At 40.4% G+C, this 17,838-nt stretch overlaps 1 protein-coding gene across 4 annotated transcripts in view; it reads right to left on the bottom strand.

Moving 5' to 3' along the window:
• Positions 1-1,166: 1,166 nt before the first annotated feature.
• The window catches only part of LOC115460577 (mitochondrial import inner membrane translocase subunit Tim10-like), a 35,960-nt gene continuing 19,288 nt past the window's right edge, over positions 1,167-17,838 (bottom strand). For 3 of the 4 annotated variants that reach the window (XR_003940515.1, XR_003940517.1, XR_003940516.1), the window contains one exon: positions 1,167-2,016. Coding sequence is in view for 1 of the 4 variants with exons in the window: in XM_030190346.1 (XP_030046206.1) it covers positions 1,819-2,016; positions 6,312-6,392 (279 nt within the window). In the remaining 3 variants the exon portion in view is untranslated. Of the gene's footprint in view, positions 2,017-6,311; positions 6,507-17,838 lie in introns of those variants that run through there. The other variant, XM_030190346.1, reaches the window with a different exon arrangement.

The following is a 17,838-nucleotide window of genomic DNA, read 5'->3' as shown; positions in this document are numbered from 1 at the left end:
GCTTTGAATATAGGTGCTGAGCTGGGCGGCAATCCCCTAAGTCCGTTCTGTTGATAAATCTCTCTTATCTGTCCCCTTCTCCTCTACTGCTAATTCCAGACTCCGTTCCTTGCTGCACCTCACGCCTGGAATAGACTTCCCTGTACGTCTAGCCCTCTCTTTGGCCATTTTTCAAGTCCAAACTTAAAGCCCACCTCTTCACCACTGCTTTTGACTCCTAACCACTGCTCACTTGCCCTGTCCTTTTATCTTCACCTCTTTATTCCCTTAACCTTAATTGTTCTGTCTGCCTGTCTTATCTAGATTGTAAGCTCTTTGAGCAGGGACTGTCTTTGTGTATGGTGTACAGCGCTGCGTATGCCTTGTAGCGCTATAGAAATGGTAAGTAGTAGGTAAGATACAGCACATACAAGATCAAACAAAAAGCACTAAGAGAAGACAGCGACTTACTGCGCTCCAAGGAGGGACAACATATAGTCACGCTCATCAAGTGCTGGAAAAACTGATCAAAGGAGTCGACGTGTATTAGTACAAAGGACAGTTCTTTTCGTTTGATCTTGTATGGGCTGTATCTTACCACTTCTAATTCGTTTTTAGTTTGTAGATCTTGTTTTGGAGGAAGTGAAACTGCAGTTTTTTTTTTTTCGCCCTGCATCAATTTCAGTGAGTGAACCTATTTTATTTTTTATTCACGTACCATTTATTTGGTTTGGGCTTTCTAAGGAAACTTCTATGTATCAGAGTTAAGGTACTTGTCCAACATATATGGTAATATTTTTTGTATGTTTATTCAATGCACATTGACACTTTTGAATTTGTGGTATCTTTGCTATTAGCAGGAGTCATTAGCTATTTTTAATGTCTGTTGTCAGGGTATCCACACCCCTTTCCCCTTCCATTTAAAATAAAATTATATTTATGTAACTAACATGTTTCTATGTATATTATTTGTTGCTTTACCAGGATTTATTTGTATGATCATGGTTTTATATGTGTTTTTAATTGGGTTTATTATTTGTTATTTTAGAGCCCCTGACACAGCCCTTGTGGGCGGAACAGTCTGTGTCGGGCAAGTTTTAAATCATACTACTGATTGATCTGCTCTGTTTGTGTCCACATTGGATTTTTTTAAAACTATTTTTATTACAATTTTGACATACATAGAACATATGCTAATAACAACGATTGAACCATTTTCACCCCCCTACCTAACACATAATATTGCTAATGACCATTAATGTCTATGTGGTGCTTCTTTGCCCTAGTACCAGATTAAGGAGCTATTATGAGTCTGGGCGCATCCAAGTCCACGCCAGCTGTCAGCCTCCATACTGTATATTTGTCCCATTGTTTATAGAATTGTGTAATCCGCCCTGCCTTTATAGCAGTCATTTTAGAGTCCACGTTGGATTTTGCGGATCATCTGCCTTGTTTTTTTTAGAATGGAGGAAGTGCGTGCAAATTTATCATATGCATATTGGATATCTTAACATGACCAGCTAAGTGTGCCGTGGGGACAGGGTTAAGAACCCCTGTTACAAGGGAATGAAATCTAAACCAAACTCCGAAGAGCTGCCAGGGCTATCAGCATCATTAAACCAAAAACATCCCTGTGGCATAAGAAATGTGGCACTGCAGAACACAGAGTCTGTGCTATGGAAAGACCAAGCACTACTAGCACTGCAGAGACACAATACAGAGTTATCATGACATGCGCCAGAAGCCAGTAATCAGACATGATGTTTTCCTGATTAGCACATGATCTGTGCCCTTTAATACATAGTCTGTTATAAGTTAGTGTCCACATGTACAGAGTGATCACTGGACTGGCCCTGCTCCCTTCTCTTCATCAGCTCCTCCATCCTGCAATGACAGTTCTGTCAGTTTCTTGCCCATGTGCTCGTGGATGTCCAGGTACTTGGAGACATCGATCCAAGCACAGAGACTCTCCCTTTGACAGCTCAGCTTCCTTATAGTGAGGGGGGAACACACTTCCGGTGGCAGGCATTTGTCATCCTGGGAAATAGAAGCAAAAAAGGAAGGGGAGTAGAGTCATGAAAGAAAGGGAAAGACAAAGCAGAGGGGGGGGGGGGGGGGGGGAGAGAAAATATGAACACTTAAAACACATCAAGAGTTAATTCCAGGGCAGAGCTACAAACTACTTCTAATCACAATAAACCCACCGACTACCCTAAAAGGAAAGGTGGGGGGGGGGGGGGGAAGAATCCCATTAGCCTTTCACCTCCAGGATCAACTCCCACCCCAAGCTCTATGCAGTCCAGATACAGAGACCTGTCCAAAAGCATTTCCCTGCAAAATATCTCCAAGACCTTGACCTAAGCCTGTTTTCAAAACAGCTTGATTTAGGCTTGCATAGTAGTGGTATAAGCAAAATGATCCTTTTGTGCTAAAAGTCTTTGTTGTAATTCCACCCCCCCCCCAAAAAAAAAAAATAATAAGAGACGGCCATCTTCATTGAAGATATGTTCAAACAAGGTGATACCGAAGTCCGACCATCTCCTAAAGAACCCAGACTCCATACCTGGCAGAAAATCGGCATTACCCCTACATGGCAATAAATCACTAACAGTAGGAGTTTGGTTCCAAAATTGCAAAAGCTCCCACCAAATCTCAAGGGTTGCAGCGATATACTGCTGCTGTAAATCTGTGGAAAATTCTAAGCCCTAACCGGCAAAAGATGTCAGGATGAACAGATGGATGTAGAAATGTTACCTGAAATTACGGAGGATAACAAACAGGGCAACACAATAATAATGGGTGATTTCAATTACCCTGATACTGAGTAAATGTAACATCAGGGAATGCTGGGGAGGCAAACTTCCTTGATGAAATAAAGGACTACTTTATGGAGCAGCTAGTACAGGAGCCAACAAGAGGAGGAAAAACTCTAGACCTAGTCCTTAGTGGAGTGCATGATCTGGTGCAGGAGGTAATGGTGCTGGGGCCGCTTGATAACAGTGATCATATGATCAGATTTGATATCGGCTTGGGATTAAGTACACACAGGAAATGCAATACATTAGCATTTAACTTTCAAAAAGGAGACTGATAAAATGGGGGGGGGGGGGGGGAGAACGTAAGAGGAGCAGCTGCGAAGGTCAAAAATTTACATCATGCGTGGATGCTGTTCAAAAATACAGCATCCATGCCTGGTGTAGGATGGAAGCCCAGGCCAAATATACTCTGTGAATTAAAAAAGGAGGGAGGAAGACCAAACAACAGCTGGCATAGTTAAAAAGTGAGGTGAAGGAAGCTATTAGAACTAAAAGAAAATCCTTCAGAAAATGGAATAAGGATCTGACTGAAAATAATAAGAAAAAGCATAAGGAATAGCAAGTCAAATGCAAAGCAATGATAAGGAAGGCAATGAGGGACTTTGAAAAAAAAAAAAAGATAAAAAGATTGCTTTGGAGACAAACACACATAGTAAAAACTTTTAGGTATATTAAAAGCAAGAAGCTGGCAAAAGAAACAGTTTGACTGCTAGATGACTGATGGGTAAAAGGGGCATTCAGGGAAGACAAAACCATAGCAGAGAAATTAAATGAATTCTTTTCTTTGGTCTTCACTGAGCAAGGTTTGGTAGAGATACCAGTGCCAGAAATGGTATTCAAAGCTGATGAGTCAGAGAAACTGAAAGAAATCTCAGGTCTCTATAAACTTGGAGGATGTAATGGCACAATCTGATAAACTGAAGAGTAGCAAATCACCTGGACCAGATGGCATTCATCCCAGAGTACTGATAGAATTGAAAAATTAACTTGCAGAACTATTGTTAATAATATGTAAGAATATGGTACCGGAAGATTGGAGGGTGGCCAATGTAACGCCGATTTTTTAAAAAGGTTCCAGAGGTGATCTGGGAAATTATAGACTGATGAGCCTGACATCAGTGCCGGGCAAAATGGTAGAGACTATTATAAAGAACAAAATTACACAGCACATTGAAAAACACGAATTAATGAGACAAAGCCAGCATGGATGTACTGAAAGGAAATCTTGCCTCACCAATCTATTACATTTCTTTGAAGGGGTGAACAAACATGTGGATAAAGGAGAGATGGTCGATACTGTGTAACTGGATTTTCATAAGGCATTTGACAAAGCACCTCATGAAAGACTCCAGAGTAAACTAGAGAGTCATGGGAAAGGAGATAGTGTTTTATTGTGGATTAAAAACTGGTTAAAAGATAGAACACAGAGAATAGAGTTAAATGGTCAGTATTATCAATGGAGAAGAGTAGATAGTAGGGTTCCCCAGGGATCTGTGCTCGGACCGCTGCTTTTTAACATATTTATAAATGATCTAGAGATGGGATTAACGAGGTAGTTAAATTTACTGATGACACAAAGTTATTCAATGTTTTTAAGCTGCAAGAGAACTGTGAAAAAATTACAAGAGGACCTTATGAGACTGGGCATCCAAATGGCAGATGATGTTTAATGTGAGCAAGTGCAAAGTGATGCATGTGGGAAAGATGAACCTGAACTACATCTACGTAATGCAAGGTTCCACATTAGGAGTCACCGACCAGAAAGGGATCTAGGCATCGTTGATACGTTGAAACCGTCTGCTCAGTGTGTGGCAGCGGCTAAGAAAGCATATACAATGTTAGGTATTATTAGGAAAGGAATGAAAACAAAAATGAAGACATTGAGGCATATTTTCAAAGCACTTAGCCTTCCAAAGTTCCACAGAAACCTATGGAACTTTAGAAGGCTAAGTGCTTTCAAAATATGCCTCTATGTCTTTGTATCGCTCCATGGTGTGACCGCACTTCGAATACTGTGTGCAATTCTGGTTATTTCATCTCAAAAAAAAAAAAAAAAAGTGGAATTAGAAAAGGTATAGAGAAGGGCAACGAAAATGATAATGGGGATGGAATGACTAAAATGGCTATCACTCTTTAGCTTGGAGGAAAGATATGATAGAGATCTACAAAAATAATGAGTGTAGTGGAACAGGTAGATGTGAATCACTTGTTTACTCTTTCCAAAAATACTAGGACTAGGGGGCACACAATGATACTACAAAGCAGTAATTGAAAACAAATCGGAGAAAATATTTCTTCACTCAACGTGTAATTGTCTGGAATTCGTTGCCAGAGAATGTAGTAAAAGCGGTTAGCTTAGCGGATTTTAAAAAAGGTTTGGATGGCTTCCTAAAGGAAAAGTCCATAGACCACTATTAAAATGGACTTGGGGAAAAATCCACTGTTTATTTCTAGTATAATTAGCATAAAATGCATTGTACTGTTTTGGGATCTTGCCAGCTACTTGTAACCTGAATTGGCCACTGCTGGAAACAGGATGCTGGGCTTGACCTTCGGTGTGTCCCAGTATGGCAATACTTATGTACTTAAAGTTCAGATACCATGGAGCAAACAGTGCCTGTTTCCAAGATACTTGAGGTAACTTGCTCAGAAGCAAATATCCAATTCCGAAGATGCCTTAGTAGACAAGCATATATCTTGTGACAGGGTAGACCTAACCCTCCCTGCGACCAAGTATCATAAAGATACTCTATACGCATTTTTTATTTCTTCCCAGTCTAAAAAAAAACTTCCTACACATTCTAGTTAGAAACCGCAAATCTTTCCTCAAGAGACGTAGTGGTAACACAAAACAAACAGCCAGCAAGGGAAAATCACCATTTTAAAGAGATGAATCCTACCCATTAATGATAAAGGTAAGTGATTCCATTTTTCGAATTTAACTTTCGCATCCGGCAACAACCTGTCTACATTCATATGATATTATGCTTTGTGTGTCCATAGATAACACCACCACCCCAAGTAACAGAGTTACCTGCCTATTTCAACGGAAAGGGTCCCCTCCAACCCAAACCATGAAGCCGAGCCCTCTACATGGCCTCTGATTTTTCCAAATTTAATTTGAAACCCACGAAATCCCCATACTAATAATGCAGCAATTGAAGCTGGGGGAATGTAGCACATAAACCAACAGGTCATCAGCAAAGGCTGATATTTTGAAAGTATATCTATCTTTAAATGCTAGAGCAACTCTCATCCTCTTTTACCTGCCTGTCCTGGTGAACTGTACCCTGGGGGACAGACTGCAACAAGGCCAGCCAGGTCAGCGTAATAAATACTGCTTCAGGGCTATAACAAATGTATAGCAAGGCAGATGTGTTTAGAATAGAACACACACTGAAAAGCGAGCGAGGCATAAATGCACTGCACCTAATAAAAACTATGAAGATATTGTTTACAGATCTGCAAAATCAGGTTCCCACAAATGCTGATGAGTCAGGGAACCAGCTACAGTACCTTTGTACCTGCAGTGTTACGAGGCCCACCTGAGAGCACAAATACGGCAAACAATGCAGTCCGTAGTTCTTGATTTCCCATCCTTATCTGACTAGTATTAAGCTACAGGCATCCAAAACATCAAAGAGAGGCTCCAGAAGGGGTAAGCTACTTTGGCTCACCCTGACAGTGAACCACAAATAGTAGCAAGGGTTTCAAGCAGGGCCCTCAGCAATGATATAAGTAATGGGTGGAGCTTTGAAGATCACGAGGGGGGGGGGGGGAGGAGGAGGGGAAGGGGTCAGGAGCAGACAGCGATTTCATACAGATCACAATCTTACCGCCTAAACAAAGGCAGCAGATAAAAGGGCATTATGCTAACACTCTACTCACCTCCTTAAAGAGCACTGTTATGGTAAACTGATCCACCTTTAGTAAGCTGCCTGAGAAGGTCCCTGCAGTCCTTGAAGTTACAGTTTTAACATTCAGTTTAATTAGGCAGCCTCTCTATCCAACAACTTTATTGTGTTTCTGTTAATTCATTTTGTGTTTGAGAACTACTCCCCCTGCAGGCTGTTGTGGAATGGAGGAGTAGCCTAGTGGTTAGAGAAGTGATTTTCAAACTTTCATCTTGTGGCACACTTACAAGTTACAAAAACTGTCAAGGCACACCACTGGAATCTAACCCATACCTGCCTGACCCTGCTAAGATCCATTCCATCCCTGCAAGTTACCTCCTCCATCCCCACCTGTACCTGAAGTAGTCATTTAATTATGCTACTAAAATACATTAAAGCACCAATATACCTGCTATTGGGAAACTGGAACAAGATGGATCATTATAGATTTATACACTGAAACCACCCACATGCCAGCAAATTATTCACTGCAATTGCAGATACAGAATATGACTCTGACCCGATACAAAATAGGGAACCACAAAAAAACATGCAGGCAAAAACTGAAATGGAGACAAAAACTGAAAGCAGAGATACCAGACTCTGCATGTTGTGCAACACTAGAGAAATGGAAAGAAATGCATGTCCTCCTGTACAGTGCAAAATAAAGCCAACAGATCTAAATTCTCAAAACCGACATAATTTAATCACTAAACTGAAAATAAAATCATTTTCCCTAACTTTGTAGTCTGATGATTTTATTATTCCAATCATCTTGTTCCCAATCTTTGGTTCTACTTTCCTGTTTGTGCTCTTAACTCTTTTCCAATGCCTTCTTTCCATTTGCTATTTAATTTCTCACCTCGTGCCCTATATCTGTTTGGAAGAAATCCAGAAAGACCAGACTGAAACCACAGATGGTAAGAGCACCAAAAAAGTTTTATTGGGACCCTATACGGTCTGTGTTTCGGCTGAAAAAGGCCTTCTTCAGGGGTCTAAAACAAAATAAAATATAACATATATATAAAAACATATAGAAATATATTCCATGCAAATTTGTATGTATAATATATAGTAGTGACATTGAAACATAAACAGATTTGCATGAGAAAAGGCAAAGAGGCTTATGAATATGTTACAGCCAAACGCTTATACATACAAAGACATTGTATATTAAAAAATAAAAAATTAAAACATATGAGTACGAATATGGAAATGTTGATTCATCCTGAAAAATATTTTGAATATGTAAACTAAATATTGTAAACAAAATCTAGAAAAAATTGAAAGAAATATGAAAAATGTTACACTTTAAGTAATAAATGGTAACCGCAGATACGTTAACATTGGATAGATGTTATTCAAAATATGTCATACCTTCAAATTGACATACATTGATGTTCCTCTGAAGGTTCTCACGAAATGAGCCGATCTGGACTGAGAACCTTCGTAGGAACATCAGTATATGTCAATTTGAAGGTATGACATATTTTGAATAACATCTATCCAATGTTAACGTACCTGCTGTTACCATTTATTACTTAAGTGTAACATCATTTTTCATGTATTTGTTTCAATCTTTGTATGTATAAGCGTTTGGCTATAACATTATCATATTCATAAGCCTCTTTGCCTTTTCTCATGCAAATCTATTTTCATTACTATTCAGATTATTTTAAATGTTGTACATTCATGCCATATATATGTTTTTACAAAATATTTGTATAATGGTTTGCGATATTACATGCTTTTAAAATTTGTTAAAATATTTTTAATGTTTCAATGTCACTACTATATATTATACATAAAAATTTGCGTGGAATATATTTCTATATGTTTTTATATATATATGTTATATTTTATTTTAGACCCCTGAAGAAGGCTTTTTCGGCCGAAACACGGACCGTGTAGGGTCCCAATAAAACTTTTTTGGTGCTCTTACCATCTGTGGTTTCAGCCTGGTCTTTCTGGATTTCTTCCGCTTTGTTTCGTTGTTTTTGTGGTTTTTTTTGCGGGAGATTTGGACTCTCTTTGTTGTTCTATATCTGTTTGGCACTGATCTTTCATGTTCAGCATTCTTTAATTTCTCTGCCTCCTTCTCAAATCTATCTTGTTTTCCTTCTTTCATCACTTCATGTGCAGAATGTCTCCCCTCTTCCCTTCATGTTATGTTACACCTTACTTCTATTCCGCAACTACTTATAAAGTTCTCTGTGGATTACAAAAGAGTTGAACACAATGAATTCAAGAATTACAATATAGGTAACCAACATGTTCACATAGCTGGACACGCAATTTTCCATTCTATCTACAAATCTCTTCATCTGTCTTAACTCTGAATGCAGCTTTGGGTGTAAGGGTTACATGTGAGCTCCAACTTTATTATTCACCTTCCTCCTCTTTCTTCAGGAAACTTGGCATCATTTGGAAGATAATCATAATCAAATACTCAACTGAAACTCATCATCTGGATCCCCACAATATTAGCAGCATCTCTGTAACTCATCTTCCCCTGTGACTGGCAACAACATAGCACTTCTGACAGTGGAGGAGTAGCCTAGTGGTTAGTGCAGTGGATTTTGATCCTGGGGAACTAAGTTCAATTCCTACTGCAGCTCCTTGTGACTCTGAGCAAGTCACTTAACCCTCCATTGCCTCTGGTACAAAATAAGTACCTGAATATTTATTTATTGCATTTGTATCCCACATTATCCCGCCTATTTGCAGGCTCAATGTGGCATACATAGTTTTGTTATGACATTGTCATTCCAGAATATCAGATACAGTTAGTAGTGTACAGAGATTAAGTAGGGAAGAAAGAGGAAGTGATTAGGTGGGTGATTGTAGAAGTGGATTTTCATAGCTGGTTGGGTTTGGAAAGTGGATCAGTGAAGCTATTGGTTCTCGTTCTAGGCCTTGTTGAAGAAGTATGTCTTCAGAGATTTGCGAAAGTTATTTGTTTCGACAATTGATTTCAGGTCTGGGGGTAGAGCATTCCATATCTGCGTGCTCGTGTAAGAGAAGGTAGCAGCATGAATCAGCTTGTATTTTAGTCCTTTACAGCTGGGGAAGTGCAAATTGAGAAATTTGCAGGATGTTCTTGTGGCGTTTCTGGGAGGTAAGTCCACTAGGTTCAGCATGTAGATCGGGGCGTCTGCATGAATGATTTTGTGTACCATCGTACATATCTTGAACGCAATGCGTTCCTTCAGTGGGAGCCAGTGCAGTTTCTCTCTTAGGGGTTTTGCACTTTCATATTTAGTTTTTCCAAATATGAGTCTGGCGGCAGTATTCTGGGCTGTTTGGAGTTTTTTGATAGTCTGTTCTTTGCAGCCCGCATATAGTGCGTTGCAGTAATCCAGATGGCTTATTACCATTGACTGTACCAGGGTGTGGAAGATGTATCTCTGGAAGTATGGTTTTATTCTTTTGAGTTTCCACATGGTGTGGAACATCTTTTTCGTCGTGTTCTTCATGTGGGTATCGATAGTGAGGTTTCGATCAATAGTAACTCCAAGAATTTTCAGGTTTTGTGAGACTGAAAGAGAACAGTATGGTGTGATTATGGTAGAGAAGTTTTCTGTGTTATGTTGGGAGGTGAGTACAAGACATTGTGTTTTTTCTGCGTTAAGTTTTAGTTGGAATGCATCCGCCCAGGTGTGCATGATTTGGAGGCTTTGGTTGATCTCGTTGGTGATTTCATTTAGATCATGTTTGAACGGGATGTAGATTGTGACATCGTCTGCATATATGTAAGGATTCAGGTTTTGATTGGCTAGAAGTTTGGCTAACGGTATCATCATTACGTTGAATAAGGTTGGTGAGGGGGGGGGGGATCCTTGGGGTACTCCATATTCGGGTGTCCATGGGGGTGATCTGTCTGCATGCGTTGTTACTTGGTATGATCTTGTGGTCAGGAATCCTTTGAACCATTTGAGAACTGTGCCGCCTACTTCGAAGTATTCTAGTATATGTAATAGTATTCTATGACACTAGAACGGTTTCAGTACTGTGATTTGACCGAAATCCTGATTGAGAATCGTGCAGAATTGAGTATTTGTTTAGGTATTCGGTAAGTTGTTTCGTCACTACGCCTTCCATGAGTTTGGTTATGAGCGGAATGGATGCTACTGGGCGGTAATTGGTTAGGTCCAATGTGCTTTTCTTGGGATCTTTTGGCAGTGGTGTAAGTAGGATGTTTCCTTTATCCATGGGGAAGAGCCCATTTTGAAGCCTGTATGTAGTTTATGTGGTTCGTGAGGTCTGTTTTGAATGGTTTGGGTGCAGATCTTATCAGACTAGTAGGGCAAGTGTCTAGTTTGCACTGCGATTTGGCATATTTTACGAGCCAGTGAGAGATTTCGTCAGATGAGAGTGTGTTAAAGTTGGTCCAAGATCGATCTGCTGGGTATTCTCTGGGTTTTGGGTCTAGACATTCAAGGATGTCTGTGTACTCTGTTGTGTTGGTATGTATCATGAGTCGGAGCTTTGTTATTTTTTCATTGAAGTATTTCGCAAGATTTGTTGCTGATGGGGTGTCTGTGTTGTTGGAGGTAACCGTTGTAGTATTTAAGAGATTGTTTACGAGTGAGAAGAGTGTGTGTGTATCCTTGTAGTTAGGTCCTATTTTGGTTTTATAATACGTCCTTTTAGTTTGTCTGATAGTGTATTTGTATTTTCTTTGTAGTTGTTTCCAGTCTTTGAATGTGTGTTCATCTTTTTTCTTGCTCCATGCTCTTTCTAACCTTCTGACCTGTGTTTTTAGTTCTTTCAATTCTTCGTTGAACTATGGTATTGAGTTTTTTCTATGTGAGGTTCTGGTTTGCAGTGATGCTATATTGTCTAGTACTGTTCTGCATCTGTTATCCCATTCTTGGAGAAACTGGGGTGAATCTGTAGGTGTTGTCCATTCATCAGTGTAGAATTGTTGCCAGAACATTAGTGGGTCTATTTTACCTCTCGTTGAATAGGTTTGTTGTTCTTATTTTTGTTGTATCTTTTTTGTTCTCCAATGGAGGGAGAGGTTTGCACTGTAGTGATCAGACCATGGCATGGGTGACCAGTTTGTGTCTGTTAGTGTGAGATTTGGTTCTGGTGAGAATTTTTGGGTGATGATAGCTAGCGTATGTCCTTTTTTGTGGGTGGGTTGTATGTTCAGCCAGTAGAGCTCCCATAGTTGGAGGAAGTCCTTGCATTCACGTACATTACTTGCGTTATTATCTTCCAGGTGGAGGTTGATGTCTCCTGCTACAATAAGGTTTTGGGTGGAGATGCAAGTGTTCGATATGAAATCCAGAAAGTGTGTCTGTGCATCTTGCTAATTACCTGGGGGTCTGTAGAGTAGGATTAGGTTTAGGTGATCACGTAGGTAGGAGTGGTTAATTCTGACTGAGGCTATTTCGAGTTGGGGAAGGATAGATTCTGCTGTTGTTGTGACTGTGAATTGGGATTTATAGATTATCGCTATGCCTCCCTCTCTTTTTCCTTCTCTTGTCCAGTGCGTAATCTTGTATCCTGGGGGACAAAGCTCTAGAATTATTGGGTCTTTGGCGTCATGGATCCAAGTTTCACTAATAAGAAGTCAAGGTGATCAGTCGTAATCCAGTCGGTTAGTATCGTGGTTTTATTAACTGCTGATCTGGCATTGATATATCCTATTTGTACTTGTCGATGGTCGATTGGGTATGAGGTAGTATTGATTTTTATCAGCTGTCTGTCTTCTTGGTGTGTAAGTTTGTTTTGACCATTCTTTCCTGCCTGTTGATGGTGACCGTGACTGCTAGGTTTTTTGTGCCTTTGTTTAGTGTTTTGGGTAGGCATGATATGATTAGGTTGTGTGGGTGGATTGTAAGTTGTAGGAGTGTTGTTGACTTTGTTAGTGGATGTGAGTGTGTGATAGGTTAGGGAGAGATAGTAGGTAATTAGGACTAATTTGCTGGGGTTCATGTCAGTGTTAATGTGCGTTTAGAGTCTTTGCATAAGCATCTATATAAGGCACTTAAAGCATTAGAAGCACTAAGACATTGAAGCATTCAAAGGAATCTCTACCTTGCTATAGGACAAGGTTCAAAGAATCAGAGCATTTATAGTATTTAAAGCATTTTAGCTTTTTGAGTATTTTAGGAAGCATCTAAGGCATTTGTAACATTATAGCAGCCCAAAAGATAGTCTTTTATATGCTACAATAGAAGCGTCCAGGACATTGAAGCATTCAAAGGATGCTTTTTTTTTTAACTAGCTACAAATCATTTATAACATTATAGCAGCCAAAATATAGATTTTTATATGCTACAATATGTAGTAGTAGTAGTACAATAGAAGCGTTCTGGACATTAAAGCATTCAAAGGAAGCTTTTTAACTGGCTACAGAGCAGAATATTGAAGAATAGTACTCAGATTGTTTGGTTTTGGAATTGCTTATGCGTTGCGCGAGAGGCAGAGCTGGGTCATGATCGCTGTCAGGTGTTCCCTCGAGGTCCTCCGAGGGGAGAGGCTCACCTGCCTATTCCTACTCCAGAACGCGACGGTGCAGCCTGGTGATGCTCCTGGTGGTTTCTCTGGTCTCTGTCGGGCAGGGTCCCGCCATTCGCAGAGTCTGGTTCCGTTCATCGTCGGGCAGGCTCCATGCTATTCCAGCCAGTGGGTGGCCTCAGCTGTAGGCTGCCAGTCGGGCGGGAGGCAGTGCTGGGTCGTGACCGCTGTCGTGTGTGCCCTCGAGGTCTTCCGAGGGGAGAGGCCTGTCTCTTCCCACTCTGGAGCGTGGCGGTGCGGCCTAGTGTTGTTCCTGACGGCCTCGCTGGTCTCTGTCAGACAGGGTCCCGCCAGTTGCTACTCGCCGTCGGATAGGAGGCAGGTCTGGCTCCGTTTACCGTCGGATAGGCTCTGTCGGGCAGGCCCTGTGATATTCCGGCCAACGTGTGACCTCAGCCAGTCGGGCTGGCGGCAGGCAGAGTTGGGTCGTGACCACTTTGAATGTAGTTGCAAAAACCTCAGAAAGGCGGTATATCAAGTCCCATTTCCCTTTCCCTTATGCCCCCGTTCATCAGGTCAATGCAAAATGAGCTAAAGATGATGGCATTTCTTGCTCCATAAACATCTTCCAGCATTATTGGGGTTTCCAGCTCAATTAGAACCAGACCACTGGTCTATAGCAGTGATTCCCAAACCTGTCCTGGGGGAACCCCAGTCAGGTTTTGAAGGTGTCCACAATGACTATTCAAGAGATTGATTTGAATACACTGCCTCCTTGGTATGCAAGCTACCTGGGGTTCTCCCAGGACAGGTTTGGGAATCACTGATCTACAGCATCACTGATGTCTATTCACAACTAACTGGGGTTCACCCAGGGCAGATTTGGGAATCACTGATGTTCATTCACAACTAACTGTGGGGTTTTCCCTTATTATCCCCCCCCCCCCCCCCATGAAATTCAGCCCAGACATCACAGTAATGGTCCTCAGCCAGTGGATGCAGTGACTGCCCTATAACCTAGCTAATGTGGATCTTAGGTTCTGCTGCTGGTGTAGCCCTTGAGCAATGGCTTGGACACTCTTTCCCCAGAGCACATTATATCAGTCATCCACACACTCTTTACCTGCAGCTGTGAAAACATATAGCACCTCAGCAATGCAATGTGATTTACTCACATATTCACACACCATCACCTATGGTTCATTCTGCACTTGCTTAAGAAAGGAAGCAGTGCTCTCTAACGCTGGACACACGTGTTTAACAGCTTACAGTACCTACAGCTGCTTTACTAACATTTTAAAGTAATATATTTCTGAAATTACTCACAAGCACACACACTACGTTGACTCAGGGTCCAGTGCACAAAAAAACACCGGGGCAGCAACGTGCGATTTTGACCGGATCAAACCAGTTTAGAGAGCGTGGTATTCTGCGATAGATGAACAAAGGGATTCTGTGGGCTCTTTTCCATTCACAGTGGAAGAAAATGAGAATCGCATGCTGATCAGTATAGCGATACTCAAAAAGGTCAGTCTACCTTTGCGGGGCGGGGAGGAGGAGATTTTGCAGGAGGTCATGGGCCGGCAACAGCCACTGGCTCACCGCCAGTGTCAACAAGAGCTTTTTCCTCTAAGAAACTGCTCAAAGACAGCTCTTAACTATAGCTGCTAGTATCTTCAATGTTAAGGATAGGGGTCCTCTTTCTCTCAGGGTGACTTCTCCACACCCCCGGTTGTTCAGTCCCAACCCCGCCACGAAGTTTTGCCTTGAGTCAAATCACAGTTCTGGCACCTCAACTGAGCCCCCTGCTGTCTTTCATAAGAATAAAATACTTGGTTAGCAGGCTTAAGATGCTATGCAAATTAGGAAATTGATATGAAGATGAGCTCCTCCTAGCCCTCACCAACCACTTGGTTGTGGGGAATTCTTCTCCCAACAGACAGTTCCTACAACACTCTTCCAACTGAGCCCTCTTTTACTGGAGAACTGGGGTCTCAATTAAACAGCTTCCACCCCTTGGACAGGACTAACTTCCTCCATAACCATAAGGTCCTGTCCTCTACCCCCAGGTGTTAGCCCAATTCTTAGTTCCAAAAGGGCCCAGTGATTCCTCACACTGGGACCCCAACATAGCTGCAATACTTACATAGCACACTTCAAGGTGTGAATATTTTTCTCGAGTACCTTTTTCAGCTCAGAGATGAGGCTTCCTGCCTCAAATATCCCAGGTCTTCTGGATACCTCCTCCCAGGAAGAGTCTTTTATAGGACTGCTAATAGCTCATCCCATCCCTTCTGGGCCTCCCCCTCTTCTTGAAGCAGGAGGAGATGATTCCCCTCAAGAAGGTTTAATAGACAGGAGATGAAGTGACATCAAAACACTGAAACCAATAAGGTCAGTCTGAGTTTGCCCTTCCCCGCACAGCCGTCATCCCCGTATACTCAAAACAAAGCAAGCAAACCTATGAGCTGCTGCATCTATGTTGTCGCTCTTTATTGTTGGTGGCATTTTTATTTAATCTCACTTATATTTTCAAACATGCCAGCTTGTGCAGCATATGATTGTACACAGAGAAAGCATAAAAACAGCATAACTTTTCATAGGTAGAGTAGTAATTTGTTATAAATCTTAATCAGTGGTTAGTTGGAGGGGCTGGTTACAGGGACACCCTAGCACACGTTATGTTCGTGCAAAGATTTTTTTTTCCCTCTTGGTAATAGGCCACTAAAACAGACATCATATTATGAGAATGAGATGCTTAACATTCAGAGTTTCTATTATTTATGACATTCATATCCCACATTTAACATGTATTAGGTTGAAACCTGGGAGCACTTGAAAGCTTTTTTTTTTTTTTTTAACCTGTGCCTAGAGAGTTTGTGGGAACTTGCTGCTTCTGTTTTGAAGAATGCAACTGTATATTACAAAAATGCACTTACTATTGTTTACTAATATGATTTACTACTGGTTGATATGCAGAAGTTAACTTCATGCTTTCTAATATAATTTTCAATAGCATTTTTCTCAGTCATTACCCAAATACAAGTAAATTATAATGTCAATTATACGACCGTGCCTGCCTCTTATGGTAGTTTTTGTTAATTAAAGCCGTGTCAGAAAAATATTTGCAAGTGCGATTTTATTATGCAGGCAAATACACCGCCAAAATACAAAATAGCAAGCAGCACAGTATTAGTCACCAAGTTTATACAAAGTTGATTATTTTCAGTGGAAAATAAATCTGTTTGCCTGCTATGTGAATATTACATCACTTTAATTATTGCTACCAAGTATTACATATTTAGGGCATATGCCTTAAACATAGATTATTTACATTTATCTAGATCTAACAGTCACATGGTATTGCTTATTAAAACCGAAGTGTGGTTAAACAATTTGGTATAAACTGTGTTATTTATGGTTTTACTTGTTATGAAATGCTTTGAGTCCTACCGATCTGTACATCTGTTGTGTTATTTTGGTGGGTGGAAAGAGTCAGGTGGGCTTATAGGGAGGGAAGGGAGTACTGGAGGGGAAGGGTTCTTGGGGTAAAAGTAAAAGTTTTTATTGTGCCACGTTGGATAGTTTACTGTTTTTTCTTGTTCTGTATGAAGCTTATCAACCAACATGTTTTGCTTTTAATAAAGATGATTAAACCATAAAAAAATATGTTTTGGATGTTACTGAATTCTATTATTCTGTCTCACTGTATTTCCAGTTTTGGTACAGAATGAACCATCAGAACAACAAAATAAGAAAACCAATGGGCTGCATTAGGGGCTTATAGCCCACTTAGTTATGTTTCCACAAATGAGAGATCTGACAGAAAATATTTTTATTGTTTTAACTTATAAACCACTTGTCCCTGAAACATGCTCAATCAACAGAATAATCCATTTGTGTATCTAAAAGGTAAAGTTCTAAAAAAGAGATGAAGATGTGATTACATGTGCCCCAATGAAAGGAGAGTTTAATTCTACTTCCATTTAATTTCAATATATTCCATCATCTTTATAACACCATGCTTCCCAAGGCAGATTACAACAACATTTAACATGAACTCATCAGGAAACAGGATATCCTCACTGAAATTTGGCTATCTGTATTGTATACAGTGTATTTATTTAGTTTTTAGTGTAGAAAAATGAGCACAAAATACAGTTTAAAATTGCTGTTTCTACCAGCTATAATAAATTTTTAAGCTGTTTTAGTGATATTCAATTGTTATTTCATGATATTTATATCTACATATGGTTTTCAATAGAAATCAAACAAAACAAAACATGGAAAAGAAAATAAGATGATACCTTTTTTATTGGACATAACTTAATAGATTTCTTGATTAGCTTTCGAAGGTTGCCCTTCTTCGTCAGATCGGAAATAAGCAAATGTGTTAGCAGATTAAAAAAATGATAATGTGGATGCAGCAGCTCATAGGTTTGCTTGCTTTGTTTTGAGTAAACAGGGATGACGGCTGCGCTGGGACCGTCTTAATTGGCTTCCTTGCTTACAATGGACTAACAGGCTCACTTCCACTCCTATTAAACCTCCTTGGTTCCCCTTCTTAATGGGGAACCATCCTCTTCCCTCTGTTATGGGCCCTCTTCAGCCTATAGCTTCCTGGCCTTTTGTTAGAACTCCCTCTGGTGGTCCCTTTCATATTATTTTACAGGCTTTTC

The sequence above is a fragment of the Microcaecilia unicolor genome, chromosome 1 (genome assembly GCF_901765095.1).
Source record: "Microcaecilia unicolor chromosome 1, aMicUni1.1, whole genome shotgun sequence".
NCBI classification, from domain to species: Eukaryota; Metazoa; Chordata; class Amphibia; order Gymnophiona; family Siphonopidae; genus Microcaecilia; species Microcaecilia unicolor.
The sequence above is the reverse complement of the archived record's forward strand: the minus strand, read 5'-3'. Positions and strand labels throughout refer to the sequence as shown.